The 16,227-nt window shown below is 43.6% G+C and overlaps 1 protein-coding gene across 1 annotated transcript in view; it reads left to right on the top strand.

Moving 5' to 3' along the window:
- Nucleotides 1-16,227, top strand: part of FLT1 (fms related receptor tyrosine kinase 1) — a 171,043-nt gene that overhangs the window by 134,103 nt on the left and 20,713 nt on the right. The window contains exons 16-20 of the mRNA XM_037527077.2: nt 1,530-1,636; nt 5,734-5,866; nt 9,357-9,461; nt 13,120-13,233; nt 14,432-14,520. Of these exons, the coding sequence (XP_037382974.1) occupies nt 1,530-1,636; nt 5,734-5,866; nt 9,357-9,461; nt 13,120-13,233; nt 14,432-14,520 (548 nt within the window). The remainder of the gene's footprint in view (nt 1-1,529; nt 1,637-5,733; nt 5,867-9,356; nt 9,462-13,119; nt 13,234-14,431; nt 14,521-16,227) is intronic.

The raw sequence follows: 16,227 nt of genomic DNA, 5'->3' as shown, positions 1-16,227 counted from the left end.
GGTTAGGTTGTGAATAATTTCCTTAAGAGTGACAACTTTCCCTTATTCATCTTCTGATCTCCATCACTGAACCCTGTCTGTATTAGGACTCAATACGTCTCCCTTGAATTGAAATCAGATCAAGTGCTTGTCTATGAAATGAGGTATTATTGCCACCTACTTCATAGGCTGCTTGTGAGGGCTTGGCACATAGTAAGTACTTGCTCAATAAATGATATCATCATCTACATCTTCATTTCTAAAAAGAGTAAGTTTCACTTTTTCTTTGTCTAACTTAATGCCAACTCCTGTCTTCATTCAATAAAGTTAAAGGATATAAGCTTTTTTTTTTTTTTTCCCCATGATTTCTGGGAAATTGTCCACTGGAATCAGGAAATAGGGAACCACTGTTTTGGCCTCCTGGGGCCTTCCTATACAAACCCCAAAGGTGTTCCTCTCCGGAGACTTCACTTGAATACCTGGATCTTTTCCTTTTGGTAGTGGAGAGCAGTGCTCAGTGGTCGGCTTTTGGTCTCTGTGATTCTAGGAAATGAAGTGATTGGGAAGAATTCGACTCCAGCACTTACCTCTCCTGATTTCAGCCCTGAGGGCTGACAGCTGAGAGATCAGAAATGGAGCCGGGGATGTGAGGGATTTGGCCAGACTGTTCCAAAAGAAGTGAGCAGGCAATGGTCACAGTCTTTGAGCTTTATTTTTATTTTTCAAATCAACTTTGAAGAACTTTATGAGTCCCAAAGGAGCTCTTTTATGCATCTTTTCCTTATTCTTTTTCTTTAAAATTTCCTCTAAAACCCATTAGGAAGATTTAACATATTTCAGATTTAGCATTTTAATGTGCTTTTGTTCCTGCCTTAATTTTTCCCCATTTTTAATTTCTCCTCTGATTTTTATTTATTTTTTTGAAGGTGTCTCGAACTATAGTTCCCATGTGCTGACACAGACTGTTTTATTTTTTATTTATTTATTTTTTAAAGATGTATTTATTTATACAAGCACTGGGTACAGTCAGAAGCGTGGGAGGGTGAGAGAATTCACCAGAGCCAGAGCGGGGAGCAGAGCAGGCAGAAGGACCGAAGTACACTGCTGAGGGGAGCAGCGGGCGGCAGGAGAGGTCTGCGCGCCATGTGGGACCCTCCTCCGGTGGCCGGGGAGCAGCTGGGGATCGAACCAGCACTGCAGAGGCTGCGGGCAGCTTGGCAACCCAGCGCTCAACCTCTGCGTCACCGGGCAGGCCCTCTCCTCTGATTTTTAATTAGCTATTTTTGGGATTACAAAGCTTGAAAACCCAATAGCAAAATTTCTGGAAAGTCCTTTAATTTATGTGTATTTAGTGTGATCATCTTGTGGGCCCTGCCTGACTCAGGAGGTAAAAGAGGATCTGTCCCAGAGATTAATTCCTGCTCCAGCACATTATGTCCACCACGATGCCCAGAGCCACTGGGCATTTTTTTTTTTTTTTTGCAAAATCATTAAGCTCCTGTGTTTCAGAGTTGCTTCTTAGCACCATTTGGTGATTTTTCTTTCTCCAGGAACTTCGGACAAATCTAACCTGGAGCTGATCACACTGACGTGTACCTGCGTGGCCGCCACCCTCTTCTGGCTCCTATTAACTCTCTTTATCCGAAAACTGAAAAGGGTAAGAACATTTCAGAAGTTCTGTGCTCCTTTTTGCATATAATATTCTAAAGTGACTATCTGGTGCTGTGAGCAGGCGCTGAGCAAGCACTGGACTCCTTCCCCTGGCCCCTTGCTCCTGTTTCTGACCTGATAAACACTGAAAATGAAGCAGCAAAATGTCTCTCAACCACAAAGTGTACTTTTCAAAGAAAAGCTAGAGAAATGAGCAGAGTATTATTTTCCAAGGATGGAGGGATTTTTTTTGATATAAAAATATGCAATAATGACTTTAAATTCAGCAAAGGAGCTGTGAAACTTTCATTTTCTTAACCTTGTGCCCTGCTAAGCAACAAAAAGGAACAAACAAAATAAAGACCCACTTCTGACCACTCATAATATTATGGAAACCCAAAGAAATATGCCAGTTTCTGAGCCCCAATATACCATTCAGTTCTTTAGAGTGTGAGGTTCAGGTTGAAATTCAGACATCAGTTTCCAATGATTAGACCTTCAGTGCTGCTTGCTTCTCTGAAGTTCAGGGGGCAAGGTGCCGGCACGCGGTCATTCACTCACTCATGTCTTGAGTATTTATGGCATGCTTGCTCAATGCAGAGTCCCAGGTCTTGCATAATGCCCTCTAGAGAAAGTAGTGAACAAGTCTTAATGTGCAGGCTGGAGAGGACATGACTTTAACAAAGACAGACAAACATAAAACTGCAACTAAAGTTACTGACTAAAAGATGTGCAAAGGGGGTAATATGGCAAAGAAAGGAGGAAAAAGTATTATGGGAGAGGGAATGGCCTCTGAGGTGGGGCCAGGCTGAAGGAATACCATGATCAGGAGTTTAGTCTGTATTCTAGCAGTTACAGGAGGTGGGGGAAGAGGGATAAAGGTAGGGGATTGTGAGAGATTTGTGTCTGGAAAGATTATTTTGGCCACAGTGAAGAAAATGGACTTAGATCTAAGGGGCAAGAGTAAATAGAGAGGAACCAGAAAGAAGACTACCATAGTCCAGTAAGAAATGATGGTCACAGTCTAAATTATTAGGGTCAAGAGATATTTAGGAGGGAAAATCAATGGGACTTGAAAAGTGCTAAGTGGGCCTCTCAATTTCTAGAGATTTACTAGCCCTTATTCATGTGTTAGGTGTCATAGGAACCTCTTTATATAGTATCTCAATGAATCCTTCTCAAAATTCAAAGAGGTAGATTTATTATTATTCCCAACTTAGAGAGAGGGAATCTGAGTTTCAGAGAGTAAACTAACTTCTCCAAAGTCACAAAACTAGTGAGAGCTGGTGCTGAGTTTTGAACCCAGGGGCTTGACCTTAGACTTTTTAAAACCCAGTGTGCTTCACAGTGCTGGCCTGAGGTGAATGTGCACTGTTCCCTGGGGTATGTAGCATCAGGTGTGTTAGATGGAGCGATAGGTTTAAGACATGACAATTAAGGCCACTGCTTTAGAAGGCAAACAGCATCTTGAAAGGGTAGGAAATACATATAACAAAAGCAGAACTTGCAAAAGCTGTAAAGTGGATAACAAAGGCTGAGGATTTCAAAGGAGGAGAGGGGGATAACCTTTCAGAGAAAGCAAAGTTTAGAGACAAACTTTGCCTGTGGTAGCTGGAAGGAAAACAGCATAAAACCCTCCCTAGTCCCCATTCCATATACAAAGGGGAATCCAGTCACCTTGCATGCAGCAGCAGAGTGGAAACAATAATAAAGCTGGCAAAGTAAATTGGAACTAAATTGAAGAAGTTCCTTGGGTTTCTAAGAATTATGAAAACTTGGTGTCAATAAAAGGATCAGGGCAAGAGATTATTATCTCAATAACAGATTGCTAATAAAATTTAAAATGTGATTGGTTCTGGGAGGCCAAGAGGAGCAAAGGATCAAAATGTGTTTGCATGTGGTTTCTCTAGCCACAGTGTACATGGCTTATTGATAAAGTCTGTGGTTTATCTTTTTATCCCCACCCTACATAGTCCAGTGTTATACTTACATTTACGAACATTTAGTAACAGCTAACATTTACTGCTGTTACTATATACCAGGCCCTGTCCTAATAGCTTTACATGGGATTATTTCATTTGATACTCACAACATCCCTATGAGATAAGTACCATGATTATCACTACTTTGCAGATAAGGAAACTAAGCTTAGAAAGGTTAAGTAAGACACTTGCCCAAGGTTATGTGCCGGTCAGAATCCAGCTGTGATTCAAGAAATCCAGGCCGCCCACCTCAGTGCCTGGGTTCTGAAGCGCTGAGCTGTGCAGCTTCCATGCCAAGCGCCTAATAGCTGCTCAGTGTTAATGTCAATTGAAAGAATAAATATTTGTCAACTAAGCTTCTACTATCATACACTCCCCAAAACCTTCACTGGAGTTTTGCTTGTGTTTCCTCTTGTCTGCCATAGTGAGATAAACCATAAAATTCCATAGGTGCCACGTGGGGAGCTTGTCTTCTCTTGCCAGCCCCCTGACTCTCTCAACACCACTGTCAACTTCCCCACACATCCCCAGGAATCAAGGTGTCCCTTGCTAGCCTGCCACTATCCTGGAATCTTTGGGGATTGTTTCTCAAAACCATGGCTCTTTTGGCTATTGAAAAGTTTTATCAGAAGACAATCCAACAGCTCCCCTGTGAACACCCAGCACTCTGGAATGGGAGTGTCACTCCTCTGTAGTCTTAAAGACCTGGCCCTGATGATCTAACACAAAGGCCTGGGCCCTGATGATCTAACACAAATGGCAAATGCAGTTCATACCATATTTTTCCATATGACCTATTTTTTTCAGTGTGTCCATGTTTTTCACTCTGTTTTACACTCTTTGTGGAGACCAGACAAGTCTTTCTGCCTGGAGCTATTTGTTACACATTTTAGTGATAATTTTTGTGAGGAGACCGGTTGCGAGTGATGGATGAGGTGAGCTGTGACAGCACAGAGCAGGCAGAGTAAAAGCAGAAGAATGTGGGTGGGTGTGAAATGGTATAGATGGAGAAGTTGTCTACTCTCCTGGATTCTGATCCCGCTTAGGGAAAGGCACCAAAAAAGGAGGGCCCCAATTCATTTAAATGAATTTACATAAGTTCTATGCAAGAGTTACCGAAACTCAAGGCCATAAGCAGGGACACCACTGTTGGCTCATCTGTAACGTATATTCTTGTTGATACAAAGTGGCCATGGAAGTTGATTTCATCATTTTTAGAATGATTTTACAAAAACACTTTGTATTTCTTAGAGAACTATCAGATGCCAATTGTTTAAGAACAAGTCATAATGTCACTGAAAAATCTAAGAGCATTTTCTCTGCACTAGGATGGTGGACCTAGTTCTATGGTAAAGCAGTGTGGGAATCATAAGGGGTTGTCTAATGGAGATGGCGCACTCGAGTGTGCATACGTATATGCAGAGAGCTACTTTCTGTACCTGGTTTCAACATGAACAAAATAGCAACAGATGTTGCCAACTATCACTTTTTTTTAAAAAAAGATTTATTTATTTATTTATACAAGCACTGGGTACAGTCAGAAGCGCGGGAGGATGAGAGAATTCACCAGAGCGGGGAGCAGAGCAGACAGAAGGACCGAAGTACACTGCTGAGGGGAGCAGCGGGCGGCAGGAGAGGTCTGCGCGCCATGCGGAACCCTCCTCCGGTGGCCGGGGAGCAGCCAGGGATCGAACCGGTGCTGCAGAGGCTGCGGGCAGCTTCGCAACCCAGCACTCAACCGCTGTACCACCAGGGAGGCCCAACTATCACTTTTTTTAAAGGATTTATTTATTTATTTATATATACAAGAGCTGGGGGACAGGCCAGAGATGTGGGGGATGAGAGGATTCACCAGAGACAGAGTGGGGAGCAGAACAGACAGACTGACTGAAACACACTGCTGAGGGGAGCAGCAAGCAAGTCAGGAGAGGTCTGCTGCGCCATGTGGGTAGCTCCCTGCCTGGGAATCGAACTCGTGCTGCGGAGGCTGCAGATTGCTTCATAGGTTGCATCTTAACCCTTGCATCACCAGGAAGGCCTCAACCAGCTATCAATTTAAATTGGCTTTCTGGGGTTGTTTAAGGTTACTTGTTAGTGACTTTGAGATCTCTTTATTTCTTAGTCTTCTTCTGAAATAAAGACGGACTACCTGTCAATCATAATGGACCCCGATGAGGTTCCCCTGGACGAGCAGTGTGAGCGTCTCCCTTATGATGCCAGCAAGTGGGAATTTGCCCGGGAGCGGCTAAAACTAGGTAATGTATTTGTGCAATAGAGTCCCACAGCCATATTGCACTCATTACAAGCCAGTGCTGTGGTTTGAGGAGTGCAAAAATAAAACTCAACTTGGGATTCTAGCTCCAGCTGTTCACAAACTAGGAAGAGAGAAGCACGCTGAGGTCCGTAATTCTAACCGAATGCTGAGACCACTGGAGGGGCCAAGGGAGCACCTGTTCACCCCTGTCAGTTATTGAGAGTCTGCTTTGGGCAGCAGATGCCAGTCTAAGCCTTGGGGGGTACAAAGGTAGATAGATGAAGGGGAAGGGGAGAGATTAGTTCTAACAGCTGCTTATAAGTAACAGGCACTCAAACAATGCAATTTTTGAGGAGCTAGAAACTTGTGACCTGGAAGACAGTTCAGGATGGTGAGGAACAGCAAAAGCAAACATTTGGTGAAAGAAGTCGGTGCTCTTCAAGGCTATGGATCAAAAAACAGACACACTACATTTTCCTGGGTGTTTGAAATGTCACACAGAAAAGTAAGTACTAGGGGTCATTAAAGTTTTGTTTCTGAAGAGCAAAGATGTTGTTTTCCAGGTAACACAGATGCTCTGAATAATCAGCCAATGTGCTTTCCTCAGAGTATTCCCCAGCGCTCCAGCTCAGACATCACAATGAAAATTCCTTGCCAGCCCTTGGCTTCACAAAAGAACAGAAATCTCAATTACTCCTGCCCCAAATATTTGGATTGCGGCTTCTGAAAGTTTTCCACTTGCTTCTATCTATGCCAGAATCATTAGTAGTGGGAACTAAGAAAAGAGATCATGGATCCAGTGTTCCTGGCCTGTCACTCTTTCTGTCAAGGGCCTGTTTTTGCAGCTGTTTCAATAGTATCGTCTCCATTCCCTGTCCTGAGTCTGTATCAGAGTAGGGTAAGAGGGGACACAGAAGGAGAAGAGACTTGTCTTGTTGTTCTCTTGGGTTTTGAAATGATTCCACTTACATTTCTTCCTACATGAGAAAGGAGATGTAGCAACAAAAGTATGTTGTTTGGCTTATGGGAGAAAATTGGAAACTAGTTAAAGGCTGGAGAGACAAGAGAAAACCTGCAACAATTGCTGACAAGAAACCAAAAATCAACTAAATTTAGATTCGTTAAGGGCAGGTGACACACTGGATGATTTCCTTCTGCAAGTCTAAATTAAATGGCAGCTAGCCCAGCGCGTCAGTCACCTTGGCAGAGAACACAGGATAATTTTTCCACAACTCTAAGCCACTGTCAGCCACATCGGTTTCCAGAGTTATCAATCACAACCAAACAGGCTTCTTTGAGTGTAGGACAGTCAAGTCCTATTTCCCAGAGCAGTACAGCTTTCTATCCCTGCTTTCCTATCTCTTCGTTCCTTGAATGGTCTGACCCTGATGCATGTCACAAGGAGGACTTTAGATGGGTCCTTCTACCAGGATTTCCCAGGGGCTCTGTACATTCAGTCAATCCCATTTTAGCAGAAAGTCCTCACTTAAGAGACTTGTCATGGTTCTTTTCCTTCCCATGTGTTGCCAGATGCTGTGACTTGGCAAACATGCGTGTGTTGCTGATGGGGAAAGCGTGTCAGTCAGCTAATGCTGCCTCTCAGTGTAGAGTGTGGCTGTAAGGACCTGAGATATGCTCTTCCTCCTACAGAAGGGGCCAAAAGGCCCAAGATTTGTTATTTGTTAAGTCAAATAAATGACAGAAAGTAATTTGAACTAATGTCTGGCAAACGAAAATAGCCAAGATTTTGTTTCCGTGGATGGAGAGTAAAACCCAGTTTAATGGACAGACTTTCAATGGATAATGAATGTAGAAAAATACACAGGCCAGCTGTCTCTGACTTCAGCCACATGCTCTGTTGATTATATCAGCAGCCCTTGTGAGGGAGGCTGGAATGTATAGTACCTGACAGATATAGTCAGAGCTTGGAGCAAAGATACTGCTACCATAGAAATTCTAGAATCCACAAACTGTAGAAACCTATCTAGTTAGTGATTTCTCACTAAACCTGGGAGCACATTCAGTCCCTATAAATTTATTGCAGAAATTGGGATAACTTCTGACCTTGCATCTTTCCTTTAGAAAATAAAGTCAGAATTACCTAAAATGGAAAACAACACAGAGATCTGGAATTTGACAAATGGATGGTGCCAGGGCTGGTGCTGCCTCTTGTAAGGATGCCAAGGAGGGCTCAGCAGCTGCTGCCATGCTGCTCCCTGGGGTGTTCCAGGACCTGCTCAACCAAGAACATTCTTGGTGGAGAGTCTAACATCCTTTCATTCTATGTCAATGACTTGGCGCTATTCTGAGCTATTTAATGGCATTTAGGTAAGACCAAGGAGGATCACAAAGGAGAAGGATCAGGCAAGGTCAAGTCCACTGAAGGGTCAAGTCCCTTGCATTGGTCTGCAGAAGGATCCCAATGCATCAAATGACTAAAGAGACCATACTAGCTTTGTGCTATTTTACGAGGCAGCAGTCAGTTTCCAAAAAAATAAGTGAAAAGACAGGGAACTCAAGTGAGAACCAGTTTATTCTCAATGGTAGAAGCAAAGATCTCAAACCCATAAAATAAAGGCCCAGAGCAAGCACAGCTTCTTCACATGTCTGTGCTCCATTTGCCTCCTCCAGTCTTCATTTCCCTCTTCCCAGTACTTCTCCCAGACTTTTCTAGCTGCTCCCTGCTGCCCAGCTCTGCCCTTCCTTAGGTGGGGAAGGGAATCTGGAACCTCCCCTCTCTCCGGATTTATACTATGACTGAAAGAAACCCTCTAACCATCATTATAGCATAAGTAACAGGTGCCATGAAAGAACCCTTGCTCGGTGTTGCGTTGCCTTGTCTGGCAGCTTCCTCTCTGCGGTTAAAATGAATTCCTACCACTGGTTCATAGGCTCGGGTGCTGAAGCATAAAGAATCATCATATGAAGACATGTACGAAATATTGAGTATATTTTGCCTGGCAAGGAAGTCTGTGTAATGACTTAATGATTATTTTTTAGTTATAAAGCATTATTATCACCAATGGTAGTAACCATTATTCTCTACCTCTCACTTTGTGCCAAAACCAGATAAGAAGAAATAGCCTTAAGTGACAAGAAAGGGGGCTTAGGTGAAATGCAGGGAAATATTTGGTAATAATGTTAGCATATTAATATTAACGATGTTAGCAAATCTCGGGTTAGCAGAGACCACCGAGGATTTGGTATTGTCTCTATCAATCCTTGCAAAGAGGAAACTAGCCCTCCACCAGCACCAAATGCCTTCCTAGGGCCTAGCCTGGCTTTGAAGGATGGGGTGCCTCAGAAGCATAGCAAAAAGTTGGAAGAATAGATCCCTTGCTTTAACTCACTTGAGGTCAGTTGATTGGAGTTTCTATTCAAAGCTACAAGCCTCACATATATACACATAGGAAAAAAGGAACTTCCATCCTGAAAAAGACAAACTCATCTCCTGGCATGGAAAATCAACCAATATCTTCTTTTCACTACAGGTAAATCACTTGGAAGAGGGGCTTTTGGGAAAGTGGTTCAAGCATCTGCTTTTGGCATTAAGAAGTCCCCCACCTGCAGGACTGTGGCTGTAAAAATGCTGAAAGGTATGGATGGTGTTTGATTTTGAACTGACCCATCATATTTCCTTAACACTGGGACATGCTGGATTTGGCCCAGGAACAGACACAAGTTATTTCTGCTGTGGCTTAAGTCTTCTGCAGGATGCACCTTTACAACAGGAGTTTTGGTTAAGCAGGAAGAGCTCAGAATAAAGCTTGTAAAATGAAGCCATCTAGCATTGTCCATAGGAAAATGATTTCTGTCATACCAAAGATCTTTCTTCCGTCACCTCTCAGGCTCTAGACTGACCACCAGGGACCTAAGCCCACTGCAGTCACAAGTTCGGTACTTTGGGAAGATCCACTGTGATGCCTGAGTGGAAACATAGTTGTGCGACAAGGTCCCCAAGGGCTAACTCAAGCTGGACCTAACTATAAAGTGAAATCACGAAGTTGAAACACTTGAGTTGATCAATGGATTTTATATTGTCACGCCCCAACCATAAAGCATTTCCTCTTAAGAAATTAAAAGACACACACACAAATGAGTTAACTTTCTAGTGGTGAAGATACTACCAATCTGTGAAGTACTGACCAGTGGAGTCAAATCACACAGTGATGTATAACTGCCACCACAAGATAGGTTGCAAAAAATCAGTGGAAATTGTGTAAACCAAATGTATCAAAAATTTGCTGTCCTTTAAAGCACAGAAAAGATCTCATTTCCTCACTCATATTACTTCAGCACATTTTAAGATTCCCAAAGCAAAAAGAAATAGGACTGAAAACACTTAGGGTAGTTTTTAGCTTTTCAAAATCTCCACCATATTGACATGGGACTCTGATGTCTGGGAAGTGTTGCTCCCAACTAAGCAGGTATCTGGCAAAAGCTCCAGGAAAAAGGGCCATTTCCTTAGGGAAATAATGAAGCCCTCCACTTTCTTCCAGCCTGGACACCATCTTACAAAAGCCCCATGTGATGGAATTTTCACCTCAAAGATCATCCTCATCCAGTGGAGCTCTGATTAGAAATTACGAAGAACTGACAGTTCAATTTTGAAAGTAGCCAGGAATGGGATTTGTCATTCACCAGTCAAGCCTGTGTTTGAGGTGGACCCCCCACATGCTTGCAGGAGTTTTGTAAGAATAGCTGCACTCAGATCCCCATCCCCCCCACCCCCACTTGAGATACTAAAGAGGCATCAGCTTGTCTTCTATAGGAGATAGGGCCAGACTAGGTACTTAAATCTATTCGTCTGACCCACATGAAATTGCCATTTTTCTATTTTCTCCCTAAGCCTTGTGAGGTAGGTATTACCCCAGTTTTCACATGAGGAAAAACAGCCCTAAAAGGCTGAAGTCTCCATAAGGCCACACAGCTCATCTGTGCAGAAGTGGTAACAGTGCATCCTGCAGCCTTGACAGCAGTTCTCCTCCCCCACCCACAGAGCTACAAAGGGGGCTGCAGGGAACGCCTATGCCTTCTGGAAACAGGCCATTGTTCCAAAATCCTGAAAGAGCCCCCAAAGGCAATGTAGTATCCACCTGGAGATAAGTGGAAACTATTGATAAACCTGGAGCATCTGCTTCCTCAGCAGATGCTTTCCTTTCCCTGCTTGCTATCACACCCTGCCTCTAGGAGAAGCAAGTCAGCTTCCATCTTTGTCTCTTTGGGTCTAAGACAACACTTATGGCCCCAGCTGTCAATTGAACAATCTGAGCAAAAGAGCCTGGGCTTTTCGCCTTGTGCCAAAAGGGCATTAATACTTGGGTGGTTGGGGACTGGGGGAGAGAAATTCTGATGAGATTTTTTAAAGGCCCAGAGAATCTAGTCCATATAACATGGAAACTGAGTGTTAGCTTTTTAAAAAAGGCATCAGCATTGATTGAAGAAGTCTCTCAAATCGCCCACTCTATAAAATTCCTTAAAAACTATTTTCATTCAGCTTTCTTACCGAAATAGGTTGACCATCTGTTTCTGGGAGAAGCTGAAAAGGCAGAATGCCAAACAAAGGCCATGAGCCAGAAGCTCCTTCCAAGTGCCCTTGAGCAAAACCTTTACCCTTTTTTGGGCCTTTTGCCAGTGTCTGAAACGAGAATTACCATGTTGTTTATTTATCAAACAAATATTTGTTGAACATCTACTGTTAGCCAATCCTGCATTCATTGGGAGGTTTCTAGAATTTATTTGGTTATCTTCAAAAAAAGATTTGTGCTTATGAAATACCATGTCAGTATCTACCACAGTGTAAAACGCACATTTTTTAATCCATTTCCAGGTCTGTCCTATAGAAATATTGCACATATGTACGAAGATTATGTACAAGCTGATCTATTACATTATTTATAATGTCAAAATAACCCACAAAAACTGTACACAATCTAAATGTCAGGAATGCTGGTGGCCTAGGGGTTAAGTCTCAGTGCTTTCCACTGCAAGGGTTTGAGTTCGATCCCCAGCCAGGGAGCTAACCAGCATGGTGGAGGCAGACCTCTGCTTTCCCACCTGCTGTCTCACCTGCTGCTCCCCTTAGCAGTGTATTTCGGTAGATCTGCCTCTTCTGCTCCCCACTCTGTCTCTGGTGAATCCTCTCACATCCTCCCTACCCCACTTCTAACCTACACCCCAGTTCTTCTACTGAAAAATAAAGTCTTAAAATAAATAAATACATAAATACATAAATAAATAAATAAATGTCAGGAATGCCATGAATCAAATACCTGAAGGGGCAGATCCTATACCTCTGAAACACAATGCTGTAAAACAATGTTACCTCAAAACAAAATAATTTTTTAAGTCTTATATTTAAAAGAGAGGAAAATATAAAATATGTATATATATGAATGGGTATGATCCAATTGATGTAAACAGAGATTTTGATTGGGTTTATATTTTTATAAATGCATTGAAAGATGCCTGGAACTTCACATGATTAACAGGATTAGCAGTGGTTACTTCCTGGAAGGTAAGTAGGTTGTAGTGGCTTTACTCTTTATACATCTAATTGTTAGAATATTTTACAGCAAGATTTTTAACCTTTTTTATTTCTAAAAATAAACATTTTTAAGTGCCTTAAAAACTTGTCATTAAGAACAAACAGAACCTAATTTTGGTGATGTGCTCTGTGAATTCTTAGACTAATGTTGTTTATCTCTGAGAATGAAGTTGAAGTCAGAGGCTTATGGATCCTCCAGATAACCCTCCTGCTCCAGGGAGGAAAAGGTTAAAGGGAGAATATCATACATTGCGAAGATGTTTACAGAAGGGACCAATCTGTTCCTGCAGGCCCCTTGAGCTCCTTCTTTGTAACTCCTTAAAGAAGGCAAAGTGAGAAAAAGCGGGGGGTGTGCGCACACCCTCTGACTGGAAGGTTCTCCTGGCCTGGTTCTGACGGAAGGGAAGCCTCTGGAAGGTGCTTTCACGGTGTCCCGCTCTGAGTCAGCGCATCGCTGAGCAGGCCTAGGTCCACCAAGAGGAAACGTCCAGTGACTAACAGTACTCTGGGCCTTACTGTAATCAAAGGATGTTGGCTCAGGAGGGTGGGAGTAATGAAAACAGTCTGGAGACTTGGCCTTTCTGCAGAATGTGGGGGAAGTCAAAGAAGCCACGGGCCCAGCATTGACAAACATGGAGGGCGGGAATGCTGCCTGCGGAAGGAGCCCATTGTCCTGTCACCTTGATTCTTCCTTGCTTCTCACACAGAGGGGGCCACGGCCAGTGAGTACAAAGCTCTCATGACTGAACTCAAGATCTTGACCCACATCGGCCACCATCTGAATGTGGTCAACCTGCTAGGAGCCTGCACCAAGCAAGGAGGTAAAAGAAGGGGAAGCCTGTACCGTCTCCCCATTCACATGCTGAGGCACATTCTCTGACGGACAATCCCTCCTCCCCATCCTGCTCCTCCTCACTTCCTAGAAAATGGCCTTTCATAGATCCAGACCGACCAGTTGTCCATTCATGCTAGGGTGCTCCAGTCCTAGACAGGCCTTGCCTGTATGGTAAATTTACCATATGTTCCTTTCGAAACAGCTACTTTCTAAATCTTTTAAATCTTCTTGCATAGATTCTAGGTCAAGTGGAGGGTGTTTTTGTCTCAGAGCTAAGGCAAGAGCATGTAAGGTTCAACTTTCCTTGAAGTTTCACCTAAAGAATGAATGCTACTGGCAGGATCCCAGAAGGAGGGGCTATAGGTCCCTTCCCCTTTAAACAGGCCTCACCCACTAGGACAAGTGACAAGGACAGGACTGTCGTTAGGACTGAGGGCTTCAGCCTTTTCTCAGAGGCCTTTCTGCCCTCCCTGCAGCCAAGTTATTATATCTTGAGTTGGAAAGAAACCGAGGACCTGTACTTACGAATGTAAAATGTAGAGACAAGGGTAGCTGGGGAACACCTACCTGGTGGGAGCAGCGATGAGGAAGGAAAACAAAGGCTGGGAGGCAGAAGTAGAGTCCTTGGCACCGAGGCAGCCGCCTGCATTTCCATTATCCTCGAGTATTGCCAAAGCTAAGTCCCTTCTCAGAGAGCACTCTGCCTTGTAAACTCATCCTGTTTGCAACTTTGCATCTGTATAGCCAACCAGACTAATAGGCTGCTGGGGAGAGACAAGTCACACAGAATGAACCTATTCTCTGCATTGGGAAGGGGCATGGAGCTGCTTGATAATCCTGGGGCGCTGAGTCAGAGGCTGACTCACAGGAGGAGAGCGGGGCTGGCAGTCACTGGTGGCGCCCTGGCTCTGCAGAATGTTGGGGGAAATTCTTTCTCTAGTTCTTCTGCTCTTCATTCTTTTGCTCCTTCCCACCCCACCCCCGCAACTCTCTCCTCTTCCTTGGTGTTTCTTTTTTTTTAACCCTTCTTAGATTAAAATGGGAAAAAAAACTCTCACCTTTAAGTTGCATCCCTAGGTCTTGCTAACATAACACGGGGTGGGGTGGAGCTTCTTGGGCAGACAGAAGGCTGGCAAGTGGCTGGCTGGCACAGCGTGGCTGAGCATGTGCTGTTTTGGCTGCAGGGCCTCTGATGGTGATCGTTGAATATTGCAAATATGGAAATCTGTCCAACTATCTCAAGAGCAAACGAGACTTGTTCTTCCTCAACAAGGTAAGGAACTTAAAGAGCTGGAGGTTTTCATAGATAGCAGTGAGTTTCCATTTAGGGTGCAGCAGCATAAAGAAAGAGAAACCTGTGTTTTTCCATTAAACTGCAGAGATGCAGTCTAAGCTTTCCTACCTTCTTACTTTTGCCTTCCATGCTAATATGTGAGGCTATTTTTGTGTACAACACAAAATCAAATACTGAGAATATTGATTTAGAATATTGAGAATATTTGATTTTAGTCTATGCAGTGAGAATTAGGGGTTAGAATGTACTAGCCATTTACTTAAATACCTATCAAGCCATCTTGCCAACTTTCTCTTGCTCCATCTACATACACACACACAAATAGATTAGTCATGTATTTCTTTTTTTTTAAAGTATTTTTTTTAAAGAGGCGTGTATTTTTATTTATTTATTTATTTTGAAGATTTATTTATTTATTTATACAAGCACGGGTACAGTCAGAAGCGCGGGAGGGTGAGAGAATTCACCAGAGCCAGAGCGGGGAGCAGAGCAGGCAGAAGGACCGAAGTACACTGCTGAGGGGAGCAGCGGGAGGCAGGAGAGGTCTGCGCGCCATGTGGGACCCTCCTCTGGTGGCCGGGGATCGAACCGGCGCTGCAGAGGCTGCGGGCAGCTTCACAACCCAGCGCTCAACCGCTGTGCCACCGGGGAGGCCCAGTCACTTATTTCTTAAAGGAAGATTGTAACAAGCATAATCATCACATTTACTAGAGAAATAAATGTAGGGTCTATCAACAATAGGCCGGACATCAAGCCAGAGGAATAATTTTCTTTCCTTCCTACTGACCTTTCTCCTGCTTTTTCATGTCCTCACACCCATGGTATCCACCCACACACACACACTCACATTGCACCAGCCTCATCCACCAAAGTAAAACTATTTAATAAAAGGGACACACAGATCCAAGACTCAGAGGCAAACAAAGCTTAAAAAAGATGATTGAGGGCCTCCCCGGTGGCGCAGCAGTTGAGCGCTGGGTTGCAAAGCTGCCCGCGGCCTCTGCGTCGCCGGTTCGATCCCCTGCTGCTCCCCGGCCACCAGAGGAGGGTCCCACATGGTGCACAGACCTCTCCTGCCGCCCGCTGCTCCCCTCAGCAGTGTACTTCGGTCCTTCTGCCTGCTCTGCTCCCCCCGCTCTGGCTCTAGTGAATTCTCTCACCCTCCCGCGCTTCTGACTGTACCCAGTGCATGTGTAAACAAAACAAACAAACAAACAAATAAATAAATAAAACATGCCTCTATTAAAAAAAAAAAAAGATGATTGAATGGCATTTAGTAAAGAAATTATTGAACAGATTTGAATGAAACCTTTGCCAATGTGAAATATCCCACCACTGCTGTGTCCATCTCTGGGCTGCAGAAGACGGGACAATGATTCAACGTTAACTGATAATCAGCAATATTGGTGATGAATCCATGTGGTGTGATAGTTAAGACCCCAAAACTCAGATGCCAGAATCAGACTTCCAAATCTTGCCCTTGCACTTGTGAGATCTGGGACCATGGGCAAATACTCAATCTCCTTAAGTGTCAGTTCCGCTTATTAAGTGGAAGTAATAATAGAATCCAACTCATGGGGTTGTTGAGAGAATCAAATTCAATTACGGATGCATAAATGTTAACTAACATCATCATTATTGACCCACTAAGATAGAAAAATCTGTGAGTCCAATTTAGCGCCACTG

This window comes from Talpa occidentalis, unplaced genomic scaffold, assembly GCF_014898055.3.
Source record: "Talpa occidentalis isolate TD23 unplaced genomic scaffold, MPIMG_talOcc4v2.1 talOcc4.5, whole genome shotgun sequence".
Classification (NCBI taxonomy): Eukaryota; Metazoa; Chordata; class Mammalia; order Eulipotyphla; family Talpidae; genus Talpa; species Talpa occidentalis.
This window is presented reverse-complemented; position numbering and strand designations above follow the sequence as displayed.